The following is an 18268-nucleotide window of genomic DNA, read 5'->3' on the forward strand; positions in this document are numbered from 1 at the left end:
TATATAATATATAAAAAATACATAAATATATTATTATATTATTCGTTAATTTAATATATCAATTTCTAAAACAATAATGATTTAATTAAATATTTTAACAACTTTCAATTAACAACATTAAGTTAACATATTTGTTTTTCACCCCACTATTGCGAATTAACATTTCTATATTTATTTATGAATGAATATGATGGCAAATCCAAACTATAATAGTAACATAACATGGATGTTCATGGGAAGAGTAGGTTTTCTTATTTTTTTCTTATCTGATAAACAATTTTGATTAGATAGTTTACTTAAATTTAAATGACTTATTTATGATCCGACAATATATAATATACAGGCTGATTTTTAGTATAAAACATATTACTTGAATCTTAATAATATAATATATAATTTTATAATATATATTTGAAGATAAATAATATAATCCAAAGACGAAACAGTTGAAGGTGTAGTGATAAAGTCGGCATAACATTACATCAATTATCTATGAACTGGAGAATCTGCAGAATAAACTAACAGCCATTAAAAAGGAAATCACAAAAACGTTTCCTTCTTGGTCATGCATAGTTAAAAGCAACAACAAATGGTACAAAAGAGCAAAGAGAATAATGATATTAATAAAACCCAAAACCAGAAAACAAACTACAACACTAGGAACAAGGTAAGCCCCACCAAGTACGAGTCTGATGCTGAAAGGCCATTTAAAATACGAAGGCTAATCACAGAAGAATTTTCCAGGAAAAGAAAATTGTACGCCTTTAACATCCATGATTCACAGGCTGCTGTTCAAAATATCAGCAACCAGTAAGAACAAAATAAAGTTGGTGGGATGTATTATCAGTTTTGTCCTCATATGTGAACGTGGCGAAGCTTCAGTAACCGACCAAGATAGAATATCTGATGGGGTTGTAGTTATCAGTTCAGGAGAAGAAAGAAAGCTAATGGGAATCTGTAAATGCTAGAACTTTCGCACTGACTCAATTCGAAGTGAATGTTAACTGAATCAAGCAGGAGAGGTGTATGGTTTAAAAAGTTTCTTTAATTGTTCAATATGAGACTTTATTATAGTTCTCCGACACTAACCAAGAGAAGGACTAATCAGAGAGATCCGAATGCTGAATATCTACTATTTGAATTTAGACATGAATTTTAATCTTAACCATTCAGAAGAAGGGCCTCATGGAACAAGAGGGAGAGGAAGAACCTGGTCCTGCGTTGTTGTTATCTTGTTGTGTCTGAGAAGAAGCACCAGCGGCATCATGATGGAACTCTTGATGAGATTGATTCACAAAGGGAAGTTGTGAATGCAGAAGAAGATTGTTGTGATCCAAATCATCCCACACGGGACTCCCAGGACCCCAACCTGCAGGAATTGTATTGAACCACTCTCCCCAGACCAGTTCCTGAGGCTGTGAAACTCCTTCCTCGGTTTCAGCATTCTCTTCTGCTAATGTCTCGGTTGGTGGCATGTCCTCGCTCTCAGTGTTGGTCTCTTCTGGTACTGGCTCAGGTTGCTTAGTGTTCTGGCTTGATGTTGATGTTGAACCTTCGTTGGAGGAAGAAGCAGGAGCAGGTGTGGATGGTTCTGCTTTATCTTTGTTAAGGAAGAGTTCAGGGAAATTGAGCTTAGCATTTTCTCCTCTAAGCTTAAAGGCTTCACGATCATAAGCCATGGCAGCATCTTCAGCAGTGTCGAAGGTTCCAAGCCAGAGGCGAGTTCTATTGCGAGGGAGACGAATTTCAGCGACCCATTTGCCCCAATGGCGTTGCCTCACTCCCCGATAGAGCTTGGTGGCATTCAAAGGCTGTGCTTGAGGCCTTAACATTGGTCTCCCTTCATGCCCTGACCGGTTCATCATCATCATCATCATCCTCCCTCTTGGACTCAAATTGAGTGCGTCATTCCAATACTGAAGAAGCTGCTGCTGCTGCTGATACTGATACTGCTGTTGTTGCTGCTGCTGCTGGAGCTGTTGTTGGTTTGGTACGGTGGAATCCGGGCAAAGGAATTGTGGATACCCCATGTTCTGTTGGGACCCAAACGATATCATTTGTTGCGTTGGCTGAAGAGGGGGACGAAAAAGAGGCAAGTTTGTGGTTCCGAATGAGTGTGGGAATGATGGCATTGGGTGTTGATTGCCTTCAAAAGCGAAAGGAAACACTATTCTCGATGAAGGAGGTTGGAGAGAGAGCATAGAGGAAGATGATGAAGAAGGTTGCTGATTGGGGCTTTGGTGTTCGGGGCTGCGGATTTTCTTGAGAGGCCTTTGTGAGATAGAAGCATCATCAAAAACTGGCTTCCATTGTCTCCTCCCTGAGCTCAAATCCACACACTTTCCCTTCTCTTTCTCCGAATCCCGGCCTTCACTTTCACCAAACACCTCGTGATGATGGGTCTCTTCAACACCCTCTTTGCCGGACTTTCCACTGTTACTCGCCATGACCACCACCAAAGAAAAGACAGAATTTGGGTGTACTGCCTGTGATTAACTATCTCTGATCAGAATCAAAAATGGCAAAGGTGGTAGCTTTTCGAAAGACCCATGTGAAAACGTGTTGTGTATAAGCAAAGCGAAGCAAATAGAGTGTGTGAAGGTTTGAGTTGAGAAAGAGAGAAAGGAGACAGCAAGTGGTGAAAGCAGGGGAGTGGAAGGGGTTTATATGGGAGAAAGCAGAAAGGGGTTGAAATCAAACTTTTTCAAGTTAATGCAGCAAAAGTTAGACAGAATCAGTAACAAGTCTAGTCAGTGGTTGGCCTGAGTGGGTCCCACGCGCTTCTTCTTTAGCTTCAACATCAATTTCTGACTCACCTCACTTCACTGGTTGTGTTGTGAGGTTCGAGGGAAAAAACAGTTATTAACTGTTTCTGTCACTGCCATGGTGCGGCAAACAGGGATTTTCTCACTGGGTGCATCCAATTTCCAATCTTAAAACCATGGTATGTGGAGAAGATACTAATTATGTACATATGAATATTACATTGTGAGAAAAGTTTTAAAAGTGTGTCCCTCAAGTGGATTCATCTCTGGGTCCGACATAGGTGACATGAGATGGAACCAAACACATGTTAATGTGGTTTCTCTTTGTTAAAAATCCTGTTGTCATGAACACAAAAAATAAAATAAAAGAAATCTTATTGAGTCGTTCATATTAGAAGAGACTTCTGCCTTAAGGAAAGACATGTTAATGTGGCAGTTCTGTAACACTTGATGAAAAGAAGGGAAAACATATTAATATGATAACTCACTGTTATTGCTATTGTGGAAGTTGAGTGTTTCTGTGAGGTGCTTTATAACATGTTCTTTCAAAACTTGTTTGGCCATTTATTGGAAATTAGGGAATACCATTTCAGTTCATAACATGGTGATTGTGGCTTAGTTTTATACTTTAACTTATATATATATATATATATATATATATATATATATATATATATATATATATATATATATATATATATATATAAAACATGCTAAGTCTTGTTAAATAACATGAGTTCATTCTATATATACGGATTATTTGTGAACTTCATTTTGTAATGAAAAGATATATGAAACAGTATTAATCGTGACATAGTTTTTGTATTGGGATGCGATAGAAGAATATTCAGTTGAAGAAAAAAATATTTTTTTAATATTTAAAATAAAGAATATAATTTAAATAGAAAAGAGTAAACTTGTATGTTACTCAATTTTTTTAATAACTTCGTACTTTAAGCGTGTATATTTATTTCAATGATACAAGCTCACCCATTACAAAAACAGGGTTATTGGTTGATACAATTTTGTAAGTAGGTGAAAAAGTCAACTCATTAGATTTCATAAAGGTCAACTAGTTAAAATAATAATAAAAATTCAATTTTTATACTGACTTTTGTAGAAAAAAGGGCCAAGCATCCTGTTTCGTTTCAATATTGATGAATCACAAGCATATACAAGTTAGACAATTAAGGTTGTGAAAGTTAATAATTTAATAGAAGTTAGGCAATTTCTATGATATTTTTATCACGTGAAAATTAAAGTATTCAATTATTTGTTTATAAAATGTTATTTCTTTTTTATTTTTATATTTTAATTTTCATAAGTTGTTTTGTTAAGAAGTGAATTTTAAGCTTAATTCAATTTCACCAAACTGGTTTGAAAAGTAAGGTTTGCATTCACTTATATATTATAAATTGGCTTTATCCCTAGTCCATAGGAGACTTCCAACACACCCCATCACGTACATCTTGAGCGTGAGACTAGACATTAATGAGTGGTCTGATAGTGGATGAAACAACATGTTCGACAAACATCGCTAGGATAGACTCTAACCCTAGTTCTGATATCATGTTAAGAAGTAGACTTTAAGGTTAGCTCAACCTCACAAAATGGACTTGTAAGTTGTTTGTTTAATTTAATAGAAGTTAGACAATTTTTATGATATTTTAATCACCTGACAATTAAAGTATTCAATTATTTGTTTATAAAACGTTATTTCTTTTTTATTTTTATATTTTAATTTTCATAAGTTGTTTGTTTAGATTTTTGTAAATATGATATTTTTAAATAAATAAGGAAGAAACAAAATCACTATATTAAATATAAGTGAAGTGAATAACATCATTAAAAATACAACGAAGTTGACAATTTATTTTAAAATTAAAGAAGATATGAATCTTATTGACAAATATCTATTTTAAAATTGGAGAAAATATATGTATTTTTTAGTATAACAGGATAAGATATAAATATAATTTCTCGTAGATTATATTGAAATTAACAAGTCAATTTGACTAATTAAACCTATTTTATGGATTCAAACTATAACAGTTTCAATTATTAACTACAAACAATAACTATATTCTAAAATATATTTATTTATTTTCGAGCAAACTAATTCTTCCTGTGAATCAGGTACAGTGTTTGCCCCTACTGAACCTAAAAAGTTCAATAATTAAACCACTCTCCTCACCAAACTACTAGAGCTTTTCAACAAAATCTGCTTATAATTTGTTTCCTTGTCAAATCAGTGAATTTGTTAGCCATAAATATCGAGAAAACTGTTGTAGATAACTAATAAAATATCTTCGTCTAAAATATTGTCAACTTTTACTGCTTATATATATATATATATATATATATATATATATATATATATATATATATATATATTAATCTTCTTTAGTACATAGAATTTAGGGAAATAGATAGTGTACCTTTTATTAATCTTGCATATGTTATTTTTAGTATAATTTAGAATTTATATTTAGATAATTGAAAATATAAAAAAAATTATATTGTATATTGTTATGTATAATATTGTTGACTTTTTTGGTGATGATTATGATTAAAAGCTATATAATTGAATTTGGTTCAGTGTAAAAAAATTGCATTTGCTATAAAAATTAAACTCTGAAGCTTATATGTTAAATTCAAATGGGCTTATCTTAGATTCTTTTTCTTTTTCAAATCACTGAATTGCTAGCTATTAATGTCGAGAAAAACGTTGTAGTTAACTAATACAATATCTTCATATTATATATTGTCAAATTTTACTGCTTATATATATATATATATATATATATATATATATATATATATATATATATAATAATAATAATAATAATAATAATAATAATAATAATAATAATAATAATAATCTCTTTTTAGTACATAGAATTTCGGGAAATAGGTAGTGTACCTTTTGTTAATCTTGTATATGCTATTTTCGGTAAAATTTAGAATTTATATTAAGATAACTGAAAGTATACAAGTTTTTATATCGTATATTATGTAAGTAACATTGTTGATTTTTTTGGCGATGATTATTTTAAAAGCCATAGATTGAAATTTTTATTTGGTTCAGTTGTAAAACAATTGATCACTTACTATAAAAGTTAAACTCTGAACTTATATGTTAAATTCAAATTTTTAAAGAAAATTAAAGATTACAAATTGTTGGTTCAAAGCTTAAATTTTTATAATATATTTACTAAATTAGAAATGTTTAAAGTATATAATAAATATAAAAGTAAATAAAAAGACACGTGCATATAGATATGATAGAGGATAGAGTAAACGTATAAGGAAAATGGAATTAAGTGAAAGGTATTAAAATAACAAGATAATGGTAGAAGGAAATAATCACAAACTTATAAGATATAAATTAATAAAACAAACATGTTTACAAAAAATAATAATTTAATTGAAGCAATTAATTAATTTGGCTCCGTTTTCATATATGAACTCCAAATTAGAAATTTGTGAAGTTGATTATTGGTTACGTGACACGTGTTTGGGTGCCTTCTTTTCTGGAATTCTCGTCCCCCACCACTTAATATACTGGACCTAAATAAGTGAAAAGGAAAAAGAAAAAAAAAAAAAGAAAGAAGAAAAAGCTGTATTATATTGTTTCATTTATTTCCTTCTCTCTCTCCCCGTGTCTGTGTTTGTGATGCTTAGAAGGTTGAAATCATGTATATATGTTTTGTCTGTCTGCTTTTGTGCTGATTATGCATCCATGCATGCATGGGTATCCCTCAAAGTGTCTTCAAGGTACGTAGACAGGTAAACAATGGTGTCGGGAACAGAACATCTTTAATTAGATCACCTTTCAATTACTACCTGTTACTGATTTCCGGCATAGACAATTAACTGTTCAATTCCGGCATTCTTGTTTTCCACTTCATTTATCCACCATGATATAACAAGAGAGAAGAGGCACGTCTTAAATTTAAAGCATAATGCATTTTTTACCATTATACTACAATTACAAGCATCTCGAACGTGCTTAACCTATTACTTAATAAAAAATGTAGTTGTATCTTAAGAAATCATTGTAAAAGTGTAATAAAAAAAGTTGTATCTTATAAGAGATTGTAGTTGAATTTATTTGGGTGGTAGTAAGAATTTATAAAATTTGAGTAACATTAATTTAATATAAGAAACGGTAATTCGAAATAAAAATGAGAAGAAAAAAATAATTAAATTATTTTTAAGTTATGAAAAGGTTAAATGTAAGTAAAATTTATTATAATGTGAGTATTTACAATAACTATTGGAACAAAATTTTAAAAAGCTTAAAATGAGTTAGTAGTGAATATAGGGAAGTGAGTGCTCACGTGTTGGGTCACCGGGATTGGGTTAACAAAATTGAATTAAAAATGAAATAATTCAATTAAGTTCATGTTTTAGTGAGTAAAAAGTTTTGTAACTTAACTCGATCTATTAAAAAATATAGGTTGGTGAATTGATTCTCTTATACATGTTTTATTCTTTCAATTTATTTTATATATATCTATTATAATACAATCAACACTACAAAAAAAAAAAGGCATTACCGAAGGCCAGAAGTCCTCAGAAACAGTCCGAAACCGTCGGTAAAAGGTAATTACAGACGGCTTATCGACGACCAAAGAGTCCTCGGTAAATCCCTTGTCGCTAACATTTACCGAGGGCTTCCGCCCTTCGGTAATTACCGAGGGCCAAAAGCCTTCGGTAATTACCGAAGAGCGTTCTGAACCTTGTCTTGTGATGCACCACTGGACTTTGCATTTGAAAACATAAACCTGCACATGTCTTTTCCAACTTAATCACTGAACCACCATTATTATAATAAAAGAATTATACTAATATCACTCCTAAAATTTTTACTGTAATAGAAAAACAATTATAAAGGAGAAACACATCCCATAAAACACTACACCTAATCTGTGTTGAACAAAGGTTTTTACCGAACTAAATATATCAAGCACAAATCTTTGAACTATATTGTATAACTTGTGAAATTTTTCACGACAAAAATTCCCTGTAACTTAATCATTTAAAGTAAAGCATGGTATGCGACATACATATATATCCAACCATAAGCAAATATTCATAACATCACAATATACATCAATTATCTTGCAGCAAACAACCCCCAGAACAAAAATAAACATCCAGATATACAAATGCAATCTCATATTTTCACAGAATATTTCTAAGGTTTCTTCCATTACTTCCTACTTTTGAAAAAGCCCTTCCTCTCTTGTTTTCTCCACTGTAGCAATCTAGAATTCTCATGGTTTCTCTCTTCGAAACCCCTGGTAGGTAATTTATTCACATAAAACACAAAGAAAATACATACATAACAACAACCAACCCATGAAACTATGCCCAACACTCCAAACAACCACAAATTTCGGGTTACTCCCCTTACACATATCAATTCCCATAATTTACAGAATCATAACCAACCACAACAACAAACCAATGTCAGCTCCCCTTACCTCGCTTCCCAGCCAATTTCCACTCGTTCTCGGATTACTACCAACTCCAACCAAGGCGTAAGACTCTGTTCTCAGCAAAGCTTTGAAGACCTCTTCCTTCCCTCGCTGTAGCGGTAGAACCAACCATCAAGCAAACCATCCAAGGTCCTCACGGTGTCTCTTTTCCTCACGATGCACACTCACAGTGGGTGGATAAGGAGTAAGTCTTCACTCTGTGATTTGAAATAGAAATTTACCTTCTAGGGTATCTCCCAATTCACACAACGGTGCCCTCTTTTCTCCTTGATTTAAACCTAATATACTCCCTACAACCTACTAACCCTTACTCCTCCAAATATTTCCAGTTGCTATCCTCCTCTATCTCTCCCTCAATGACTTCTCCAACGAGATTCTGTAGCAAATATCCTCCCTCTGCCTCCTTCTTCGCCTTGACATCTCCGACAACAACAACTGCGGCCCAATCCCAAACCAAGTCGCCAAACCAACACCACTTCACTACGATGCCCTCGACACGCCAACCCACAACAACCCCCACCCCTGTCGCAACATCACAAGGACCAAAACACGAACCCTAGCGCAAACCAGCCACCATCGAACCGCCGTCAGCGTCCGCAACAGCAACCGCTTCAAACCGCCTTAGGGCGACAACCTCACGCTTCAAACCAACGAACCGCTTTGAAAAAAAGTAGGGAATGGAAGAGGGCCACCCAGCAATAAACCTCCGTCAGCGTCCACACCACCAAACTCGTGCCATCAAACCGCAGCGTCGAACCGGCTGACCGCCACCAAAGTCGCGACCCTAAATCAAGGACTGACATCGACGAACAGGAGGGAGGGAGTTATACTTTTGGAAAATTTGGGAAATTTGAGGAACAAATACTCCAATTTTGAACTTAAAGCATCCTAGATATTATCGAAGGGTAAAAGCCCTCGGTGTTTAATTTCACCAATATATTACCGAAGGCCTGAAGACTGTCGGTAATAAGCCTTCGGTAATACGCATTTTTATTGTAGTGCAAATTAGATTTATTAAATCCATTTGTATAATAATATAATAAAAATGTTTGTTTATTTTACCAATTATTATTATAAAGATAATAGTTCAAAATTAAAATATTAACTTATATAACTTCATAAACAAATAAATTAAATATCTAAATTAGTTAAACATTATTGAACAACATTCTAATACGTTTTTACGGAAATGGGACAAGGATGTCGCTTAAGTGATGCTCCGGTGTGTCGAACATTCTCCTTGCTCCGCTCGACCGACCGATCGGTGTATGGGGGAGACCTGCAGAATACACTCTGACGCTCTCAAGTCAGAATTTTTCTCTTAGGTCTTTAGTAATTCAATAGTGAGTAGAAGTGAGTTTACCTTAAAATTAAACTCCTATTTATAGAGTTTTAGAACCCGATCGGTCGGTTATAAGCTCATAGTAACATAATACTTAAAAATATTAAATTGTTAGAAATAACAAATGATTATAATAAAAAACTTGTGAAAAATAATAAAAGACTAATAAAGGATTATTGTTGGTCGGTTGCAAGTCAATCCACCTTGAACAAATCGTTTAAGTCGTGGGTTAAGAGAACCGGGTCCAATTTGACTTAAATTTTAAAAAACTAATTTTTTTATAAGTTAATCCGGTTGAAATCTATAGTGAGTTGTGCTAGTTCATGAGATAGGAAACCATTTTGACATATAATAAATCTCTTTTAAAATGAAAAACAAATATAATTATGTTATTTATAAGAAACATTACTAGAGATGTTTTAAGAATCTATATTTTATTTAAAATTTAGTTAGTTTAACAAAAATTAATTTGTGAACAAATTTATTGAAGAGAGTAACTTGTCAAAAGATAGATAGCATTGTATATTACTTGTATGTGTATTATGATTTAGGTGTCTACACAATATCATTATGGTATTCTCACTTCATACTCAAAAACAAAAATACTCATAAAATGGTCACACAACTATAAATGTACACACTCTCACAAATGAGCTATATAATACCTTTCTAGGTATCTACAACATCATAGATCATTATGCATATCATAAAATTGCATATTAATATACATCCAACCATATATTTCAACATTTTGTTTATAATATATCAATGCTTATGCAACATATATAAAAATAAGTCATAAATATAATTCATATCTCTATTATATAAACAAAATTTCTCAATTATACACAAATTATCTGATCAATAATCTTCTCAAGATATACTAAATTCTTATATAAAACTATAAACTAAAGTGAAGTCACTAATGCAAGAAGACAATTTAAATTTGCCCAATATGTCTTGGATTTAAGAAAAACAATGTTTATAAAAAAATAATCGCAATTTTTGAAATTATTAGAAAAGTATAAGCTTTCATTCTCGAAAAGTAATCGCAATGAAAGATGTATTCACTAGTGCAGTCAGGGAAAATGACAACGGTTATTTTCGCCCATAGGCAGCGGTTCCTGAATCGAGGCATATACAGACAAGGAAAAAAGTCTACCCTTTTATGCCCGGTTGTGAACCGAGACATACAAGGGTAGCATTTTGCCTCGGTTAAAAGGTAACTGAAGTAGTAGGGTTTTTGTTTTCTTCATTTTTTTTTCGCAGGACTTTACGCCTCGGTTCCTTCTGAACCGACGCAGTATGTCGGGCTCTACTGCCTCGGTTGGAACCTGAACCGAGGTAGTAGAGTGTTTTTTATTTATTTTTTTTCTTTTTCGCCAAACTTTCTGCCTCGGTTGTGACCTTAACCGATGTCATAGGGGGGCTTTCTGCCTCGGTTATGGTCACAACTGAGACGTATTCCCCTGTTTTTTTTAAGAACAGGTTTGTTTCTACAACATTCCTAACTACAGAAACAGACCTACATATAATTTTACAGCCAAAACAGTCCAGAACAATCCATAAGCATATATTTTCAATAAAAGTTATATTAAAACATAAATGCATTCAATGTAATCATAAATCAACTTCTTAGAAGCATAAATCAATTCAATGTAATGATAAATCAATTCTAAAGCATAAATCAATCCAATGTCCAAAGTTAAACTAATAATAATGTACAAAAGCATAAAACAACTTAAAAGCATAAACTTAGAACTTAATATCTACTACATACTATTATATAGTTGAATTAGATATTTAGTTAGTGTTTTCCTCACGAGTTTAAGTGACTTCTCTGGAATTGGAGTAGTCATATTGAATCTCTTCATAAAACACAATGATTTCAATTAGTGTATATGAAATCTAAATTATAGAGAAAATAAAATTCAAACCTAAATATTATCGTTTCTCATTCATTGGTGTAATGTGCACGAATAGTAATCATCATCCAATGACATAGTAACCACACTCATATGACCCGTTTTGTCTATTACACTACAATATATCATCATAATTATAAAATGTTAAGTAACATCATTGGAATGGTACAAAATGTAACAAAGTATGGACTAAAATACCAAACTTCAAGGATCATCCATGCAAGCTTTTAGTTGTAGCAGTAGATCTCCCAGAAAACATCATATGTGCTGCAAGGGAACTATTAAAAAAAACTGCTTTAACATACATTTATATAACAAAGAAAGTTGAAACATTGAGGTTCTTACCAATCTACTACTTGTCTAAGAGGGCTAGGAGGAGACTTGTGCAATGACTAAAACCAGACAGTAGTGTTTTTTCTGATATGGAGATCACAAGTAGCTGCCAATGACGCCTGAAATTGGTAATAACTTAATTATCATATACAAAAATTCATAAATGAAACTTTAAAGTTAACAAACTTCACTTACCCAAGTATATAAGGGAGAAAATATGTCATTCCCCATTGTAAAGCAGGTGGTGATGTTTGCTTGGATTTCATCAAACTTATTTTTTTCATGAGTCATATAGGGGTCAATGAACCCATATACATCATTGAAACCCATCTTGTTATTGACACCAAACATATACTTGAAATGAAGAAATGATCTGAAATAAGTAACTTGATAAATCAATTTTATATAAAAAAGTTCTCATAAATTTACATCATCCACAGCTGAACGAGTATAATATTAATTTCTTCTCTCCCTGACGCAAGCTCCCTAACATCTTGTTGATGCAAGTACAATGGGATCTCAACATCTCTTCCAAATGTAGTAGAATCCCATGGTACAATCACTGACGCATCTGCAATGATGTTAACAAGCTTGTCTAACACACCAAGAGGGTCGTCCTTACATAAATGAGTCTTCTTCGGTGTAGGACTTCCCTCTTGACCTATATGTTGTTACATGAAAAAATGGTTATGTTCTGACGTCAATAATAAGTAAATATTAAAATTGAGAAGTATAAGGTAGGAGTGTTTACCAGGGGGTCAGATACAACACCAACCAAATGTCTAGGTCAAGCGGTGAAGGACTGAAATGTCTATGCCATAGTGAAAAACTCCTCTGTAGACAAAGGAAGAAGGGCATCTGGTACGACAACTTCATCCACCGTGACCTTGACCTCATCTTCTGCTAGCTCTACCCATGCACTATAGTGGCTGCCTCATAGACTATGCCACGAGCCACTAGCATGGTCCCGGTAGGATAGAGAATATATAGCTAACATGGACGAGTGTCGTCCATGTCGTCCCCTAGTGCACCGGCTGTTGAGCAACTTCCTTTGCCGCTTCTACTTGTCAAATTAAATGATAGATTATACAAAAAGTAAATTAACAAACAAAAATGATTATTAAGTGTACCTATAGGGGGCACATCATGTTCTGTTATAGGAGATGGCGCAGGGCGATTGCCATAATGCTCAAACTGCTGTTGGAACTGGCGCACAACCATTTCAGCAACTTCATCATACAACTCTATCTGGACCTTCTTTGTGATTTCCTACGTGATCTCTTTTTTGATGTCCTGCTTCAGCTTCTCTTCATACTCTTTACTTAATCCGTATGAAGATGGACGCGAGGAAGACCCAAAGAACTGTCGTATGCCTATGGTAGTCCTAGCAGCACGCACTTGTCTTGGGTGCTCAGGTCGTCCAATAGTTGTGACAAGAATATCTTGACGACCTTCTTGTGTGAATTGACCTTGGGAGCTCTGCTCAACCATGGAGTCCTGTAACATGACAAAACTTCAAAATTATTTGAATGATCTAAGTAATATACATAACAAAAATAATGTCAAAATGAGAGAAATGACATCTTACAATTTTTTCTGATATCTCTTTAGCAATGTTGGAAGTGTAGGAGCCCGATGATCTTATACGGGCTAACTTCCAATTCACGTGCCGAGATTGTGGTGAAGGAGGAGGAAAGTGGAAGTCTACTATCTGACTTCTGCTTCATTATTTTTTTCCTCAAGCTTCCTGTATCCACCACGAGACAGTAGGTGTGGATTTTTTTTCTGAGCACTTATACCCTATGCTTTTGACCTTGTTTCCTATGACAAAATGAAACAATTGTTATGATATAAAATTATGAATGATGAATTGAATGATTTTACCTACACTTACCTGCCATGACTAAGATGAACGAAGTTGTACAAACTGACACCAAGTTTCTTCATCAATTGCAGAATATTTAGAACATGAAGTTTCATTACTTTTTGCTCCAAATAAATATATATATATATATGGACGTCAATTTTGTCTTAAACCCTCGAAATCTTTCTGCAATTGCAGATAAACACCTATTCCTTAGGCTCGCGACATTTAGGATATGAAATGTCATCTACAATAAAGAAAGTAATAACCTTATATCAATACAAATTTATCAATATAATGAAACTAGAATTTGGAGCAATATTGATTAACTTACCAATAGATCTTGCTAGATAAGATTACGATCAGCCTCATATACATGGTCAAAGAATGGAGTAAGGATAGATATACGATCACATGCTAGTACTCCAAGGTAAGACCTAAAAACATCTGTATTTGGTCCAGATGCTACTCCTGTGACCACGTCAATAATGACAGATGTCATCTCACCTGCATTTCTCCTAAGTATAAGTTGTCTCAACCTCATCGCTCCTCTTGTGGGTCTAAAAGTGCGGACTTCATCCCCTAACGAATGTAGTGCCTCAGTCATATATCTATCACAATAAATAAGATGAAAGATTAATAAAAGACATATAAAATAACATATATTATTTAACAAAAGCCATAAATTTTTCACAAATATGAAATTCATACATAATCATATGGATTGGTCATATGTATATTCCCTCATTGTGATCTTGTCGAATTATATGTACATCATCAACTAAGAAGGTCATCATCCAAATTTATTGTCGTTTTAAATGGATGGTTGTCAGCAATATGAAGATTACTTAGATTCTCTTAATTATCTTCAATTTGTCTTTTTCCTTGAAGAGTAAAATACCAATGGTCAGACGCAAGATCTTTGACATAAAAAACATGACTTGCTTGATATGCCATGATAAAAGGTTTGTCTCCATAACCAACCTTTTGAAAATCAACTAGTGTCATACCATATTCATCTATTCTGACACCAAACTTATTGTCAACCCACTTACATTTGAAGAGTTCAACAGAAAACTTAATGTAATCAACCTCTCATATCTCTTATATTCTACCATAATATCTCATTGATCCAACTACAGGATTTTGATCTTTTGATCTGGAAAATTGTAGCGACTCAACTTCTAGACTGACGCCACTATTTTGTATTGTGCTTTTATCATTCAAAGTCTTTGTATATGCAATAATTAATTTCATAGCCTGTACAACATACAACATCAAGCTTCAAACCATTTTTTAGCCACAACAAAGTCTCAGAAAACCGTGATTCTTTCAAAACTTCAGATTTGAACTAGGATAAGAATGTTCTATTATGCTCCATCAACTGTCATTTCTCTTATTGTCTTGGATACTTGTCCTTTACAACGGCTTTGTGTGCTTCCAAAAATGGGATCACCTCATATGTGTTGTTTAATATGTACATATGTATTTGCATCAATTCTTCATGACTTTTCGTCACCACATTCACACCTTGGATGCTTTTACTTTTAGAACATCTATTTAACCATGATGTCCGAGGGACTCCATCGGATTTGCTTTAGTCATATAATCAGAGCAAAACTCGATACTTTCTTCAGCAATATACCTTTCAATCATTGAACCTTCTGGACAATATTGATTTTTGACGTACCCTTTCAAAATCTTCATATAACGCTCAATAGGATACATCCATCTTAGTTGAACCACATACAAAGGAGTCTATGCATCAGCGGACATTGTTTCATATACATGCACTTGGGAAAAAGCTTTTGCGCCAACATCGCGAATCATGTCCTCTAAGTTGTCTTCTTCTGGTCGATCTTCCATATCCATTGCGAAATCATATACATTTTCAGTTGCAGAGACAGTTGGAAAATATGTTTCTTCGCCGTGCCATATCCATGTTGTATAACTTCGTACAAAACCATCACATATAATGTCTTCTAATTTCGATTGCGTTCAACTTCCTCTCATTCAAATAGTTGACACAGGGACATCTAAACTTGACTTCATCATCACCACTTGTACTCGCATTATGTCGCGCAAACTGTATAAATTCTTCTACCCATCTCTCGTACTTGTCACTGATGCGTGGTGACTTAATCCAATGTCGATCCGTACACATATTTACTAAAATTATTTACACAACTTCAATAATCTTCAATGATCACTTTGATCGGTTTTGTATTCAAGGTGTGACCCTATCCCATTCAAGAAGATTCACCTTTTTTACTTTATTAAACATATAAATTTTAATTAACATATCAAAAATTTCAAAAAAAAAAAATTCAGCATTTTGCATTGGTCTTCAGGTTACACGAAATGAAAGTGATTATAAATCACAATCAAATATGCACCCGAAGATCAATACAAAACACAACTGCAAAATTTCATGAAATTTAAGACATGTATATTAAAATTTATATGTATTAATAAACTATGAAAAAGTTATTACTCTCCTTAAATTGTCCAACCAGACAATTCAAGATTCAATACTTGTAAATTATTATTACTATCTCTTTTCTATTCATTTGTAAAACGTACATTTTTTCAAAAAATTCTGGAGATAGTAAATAATTTTTGTATTGAATCTCAAACGGGAAAGTAAGGCTAATTCACAACAACAATATATTCAACCAAACAAATAATTACATATGCAACATACAATATATTCAAGCAAAAAATATATTCAAGCAAACAATTTATTCAAGCAAACAACAAGTGAGAATCATACACTGATAGTTATAAGAACTTAATTAACATACTTGATTTCCTTTTTTATCATTTCATTATTTGTTAATCATGTTTATCAACTACCTTTTTTTTTCTTCATTCCTTGCTAATTCTCTCTAGATGTTTAGAACAAAGAAGATGTCCACCAATCTTTTTTCTTTAATGCATCTATTATTAGACGCACAACATATATAGTAATTTAATTTAGATTAAATAAAGGGTTATATTGTTCAAAAGTAATTTTAGAGCCTATCTCATCTTAAATTTGTTCAAAGGTTAAACTGTAGTGAAGGATTGGTTTTGGCAATTGCATACTATTAACAACTTAATTAACTTCAAAAGGTCATTAACTTGATGTGGATTGTCCAGCCACCATTACACAAAGATAACCCTAATACCGTTTTATTGAATCTATATCTAAATTACTTAGATTCTAATGTCAAAAATATATCAAGTACATCTAAATCAATTACTACATATAATTTTCAACCAATATATCAATTTAAATATCAAAGACAAACAAGAATAGAGAGGGTTTGAACAACTTATCGTGACGGGGAGCACCGACGCGACTGTGAGGGCAGCAGGGGTGACGACGGTAGCAGCAACAACGAAGACGTGAATGGCAGGGACGAAGGCGGCACCCAAAAACTGAACGAATCGCATCAGAGCGACGGCGATGACGGCGACACCCAAAAAATGACGACGGTGGTGGTGGCAGCGCTTAGGGAGAACAACGGTGCAACCGTTCTTGCAACAAATGGATGCACCCAACGTGGAGAGGAAGTCGCCGTAGAGGATGGAGAAGAAGAGTCCGCGAGAAATGGAGGAAGAGAGAGGTTGGTCGTGAGAAATTAAGGTCTAGAAGAGAAGAGAGAAAACAAAGTTTAACGAGGAAGAAGAACAGTGAAAGGAACTGCCTTCGCGGGAGGGAAAATAAAAAACGCTACTGCCTCGATTATTTACTTAACCGAGGTAATAGACAGCCTACTGCCTCGATCACTTACTTAACTGATGCCTAAACTTCTAACCTAATGGCAATTTTTAAAATAAAGTTGAACTTATTGGCTTTGGTTCTCTGGTGAAACGAAGAAAATATCCTATGGCATCAGTTCCCCTAGAATCTAAAGCAGTTTATTCTCATATTAAATGATTTTTAAACGTTTGACAAAGGGAATTAGAACGTTCATGTGCAGGTCTAGTAGGACATACTGCCTCGGTTCTGTTGGTAACGGATGCCATATGACCGTTCTAAAAAACGTGGCAGAGTAAAAGTCTGACTTGCAAAAGAAAAAGGTGGTTGGTTAGTGGTATAAGCATCGGTTGCTATTGGAACCGAGGCAATATCCTCTTTCTGAAAAGGTGGCAGACGAAAAGTCTGACTTGCAGAAGAGAGAGGTGCCTTGGGCAGGGGTATAGGCATCGGTTACCCTTAAAACCAAGGCAATAACCTCTTTCTGAAAAAGCCGGCAGACGAAAAGTCTGAATTGCAGAAGAGAGGTTTTTTGGGCACGGGTAAATGCATCGATTGCTTTTAAAACCGAGGTAATATTACCTTTCTGCTTCGAATTTTTTTGAACCAAAGTATATAACTTCACTATTATTACATAAATGCTACCGCGTTTTTTTATGCTTCGGTTTTTAAAACCGAAGCGTATAAGACGCGTTAAAAAACAGTTTTTTTACTAGTGATTTGTTGATAATTCCTAATCAACAATGTCTATTTATAAGTTTTATTAACAATACTATTATCTACAAAC

At 33.6% G+C, this 18268-nt stretch overlaps 1 protein-coding gene across 1 annotated transcript; it reads right to left on the minus strand.

Moving 5' to 3' along the window:
* Window positions 1-514: 514 nt before the first annotated feature.
* LOC124844728 (ethylene-responsive transcription factor ERF054-like) lies at window positions 515-3289 on the minus strand. Its single transcript, XM_047321724.2, has one exon. It carries the CDS (start codon window positions 2445-2447, stop codon window positions 1170-1172), a length of 1278 nt encoding a protein of 425 aa, XP_047177680.2. The 5' UTR covers window positions 2448-3289; the 3' UTR covers window positions 515-1169.
* Window positions 3290-18268: the final 14979 nt, after the last annotated feature.

The sequence above is a fragment of the Vigna umbellata genome, chromosome 6 (genome assembly GCF_029865625.1).
Source record: "Vigna umbellata cultivar VRB3 chromosome 6, Vumbellata_1.0, whole genome shotgun sequence".
NCBI classification, from domain to species: Eukaryota; Viridiplantae; Streptophyta; class Magnoliopsida; order Fabales; family Fabaceae; genus Vigna; species Vigna umbellata.

Excerpts from the sequence above, each read along its gene's own strand:
- LOC124844728 (XM_047321724.2), bottom strand. The coding sequence starts at position 2,447 with ATGGCGAGTAACAGTGGAAAGTCCGGCAAAGAGGGTGTTGAAGAGACC.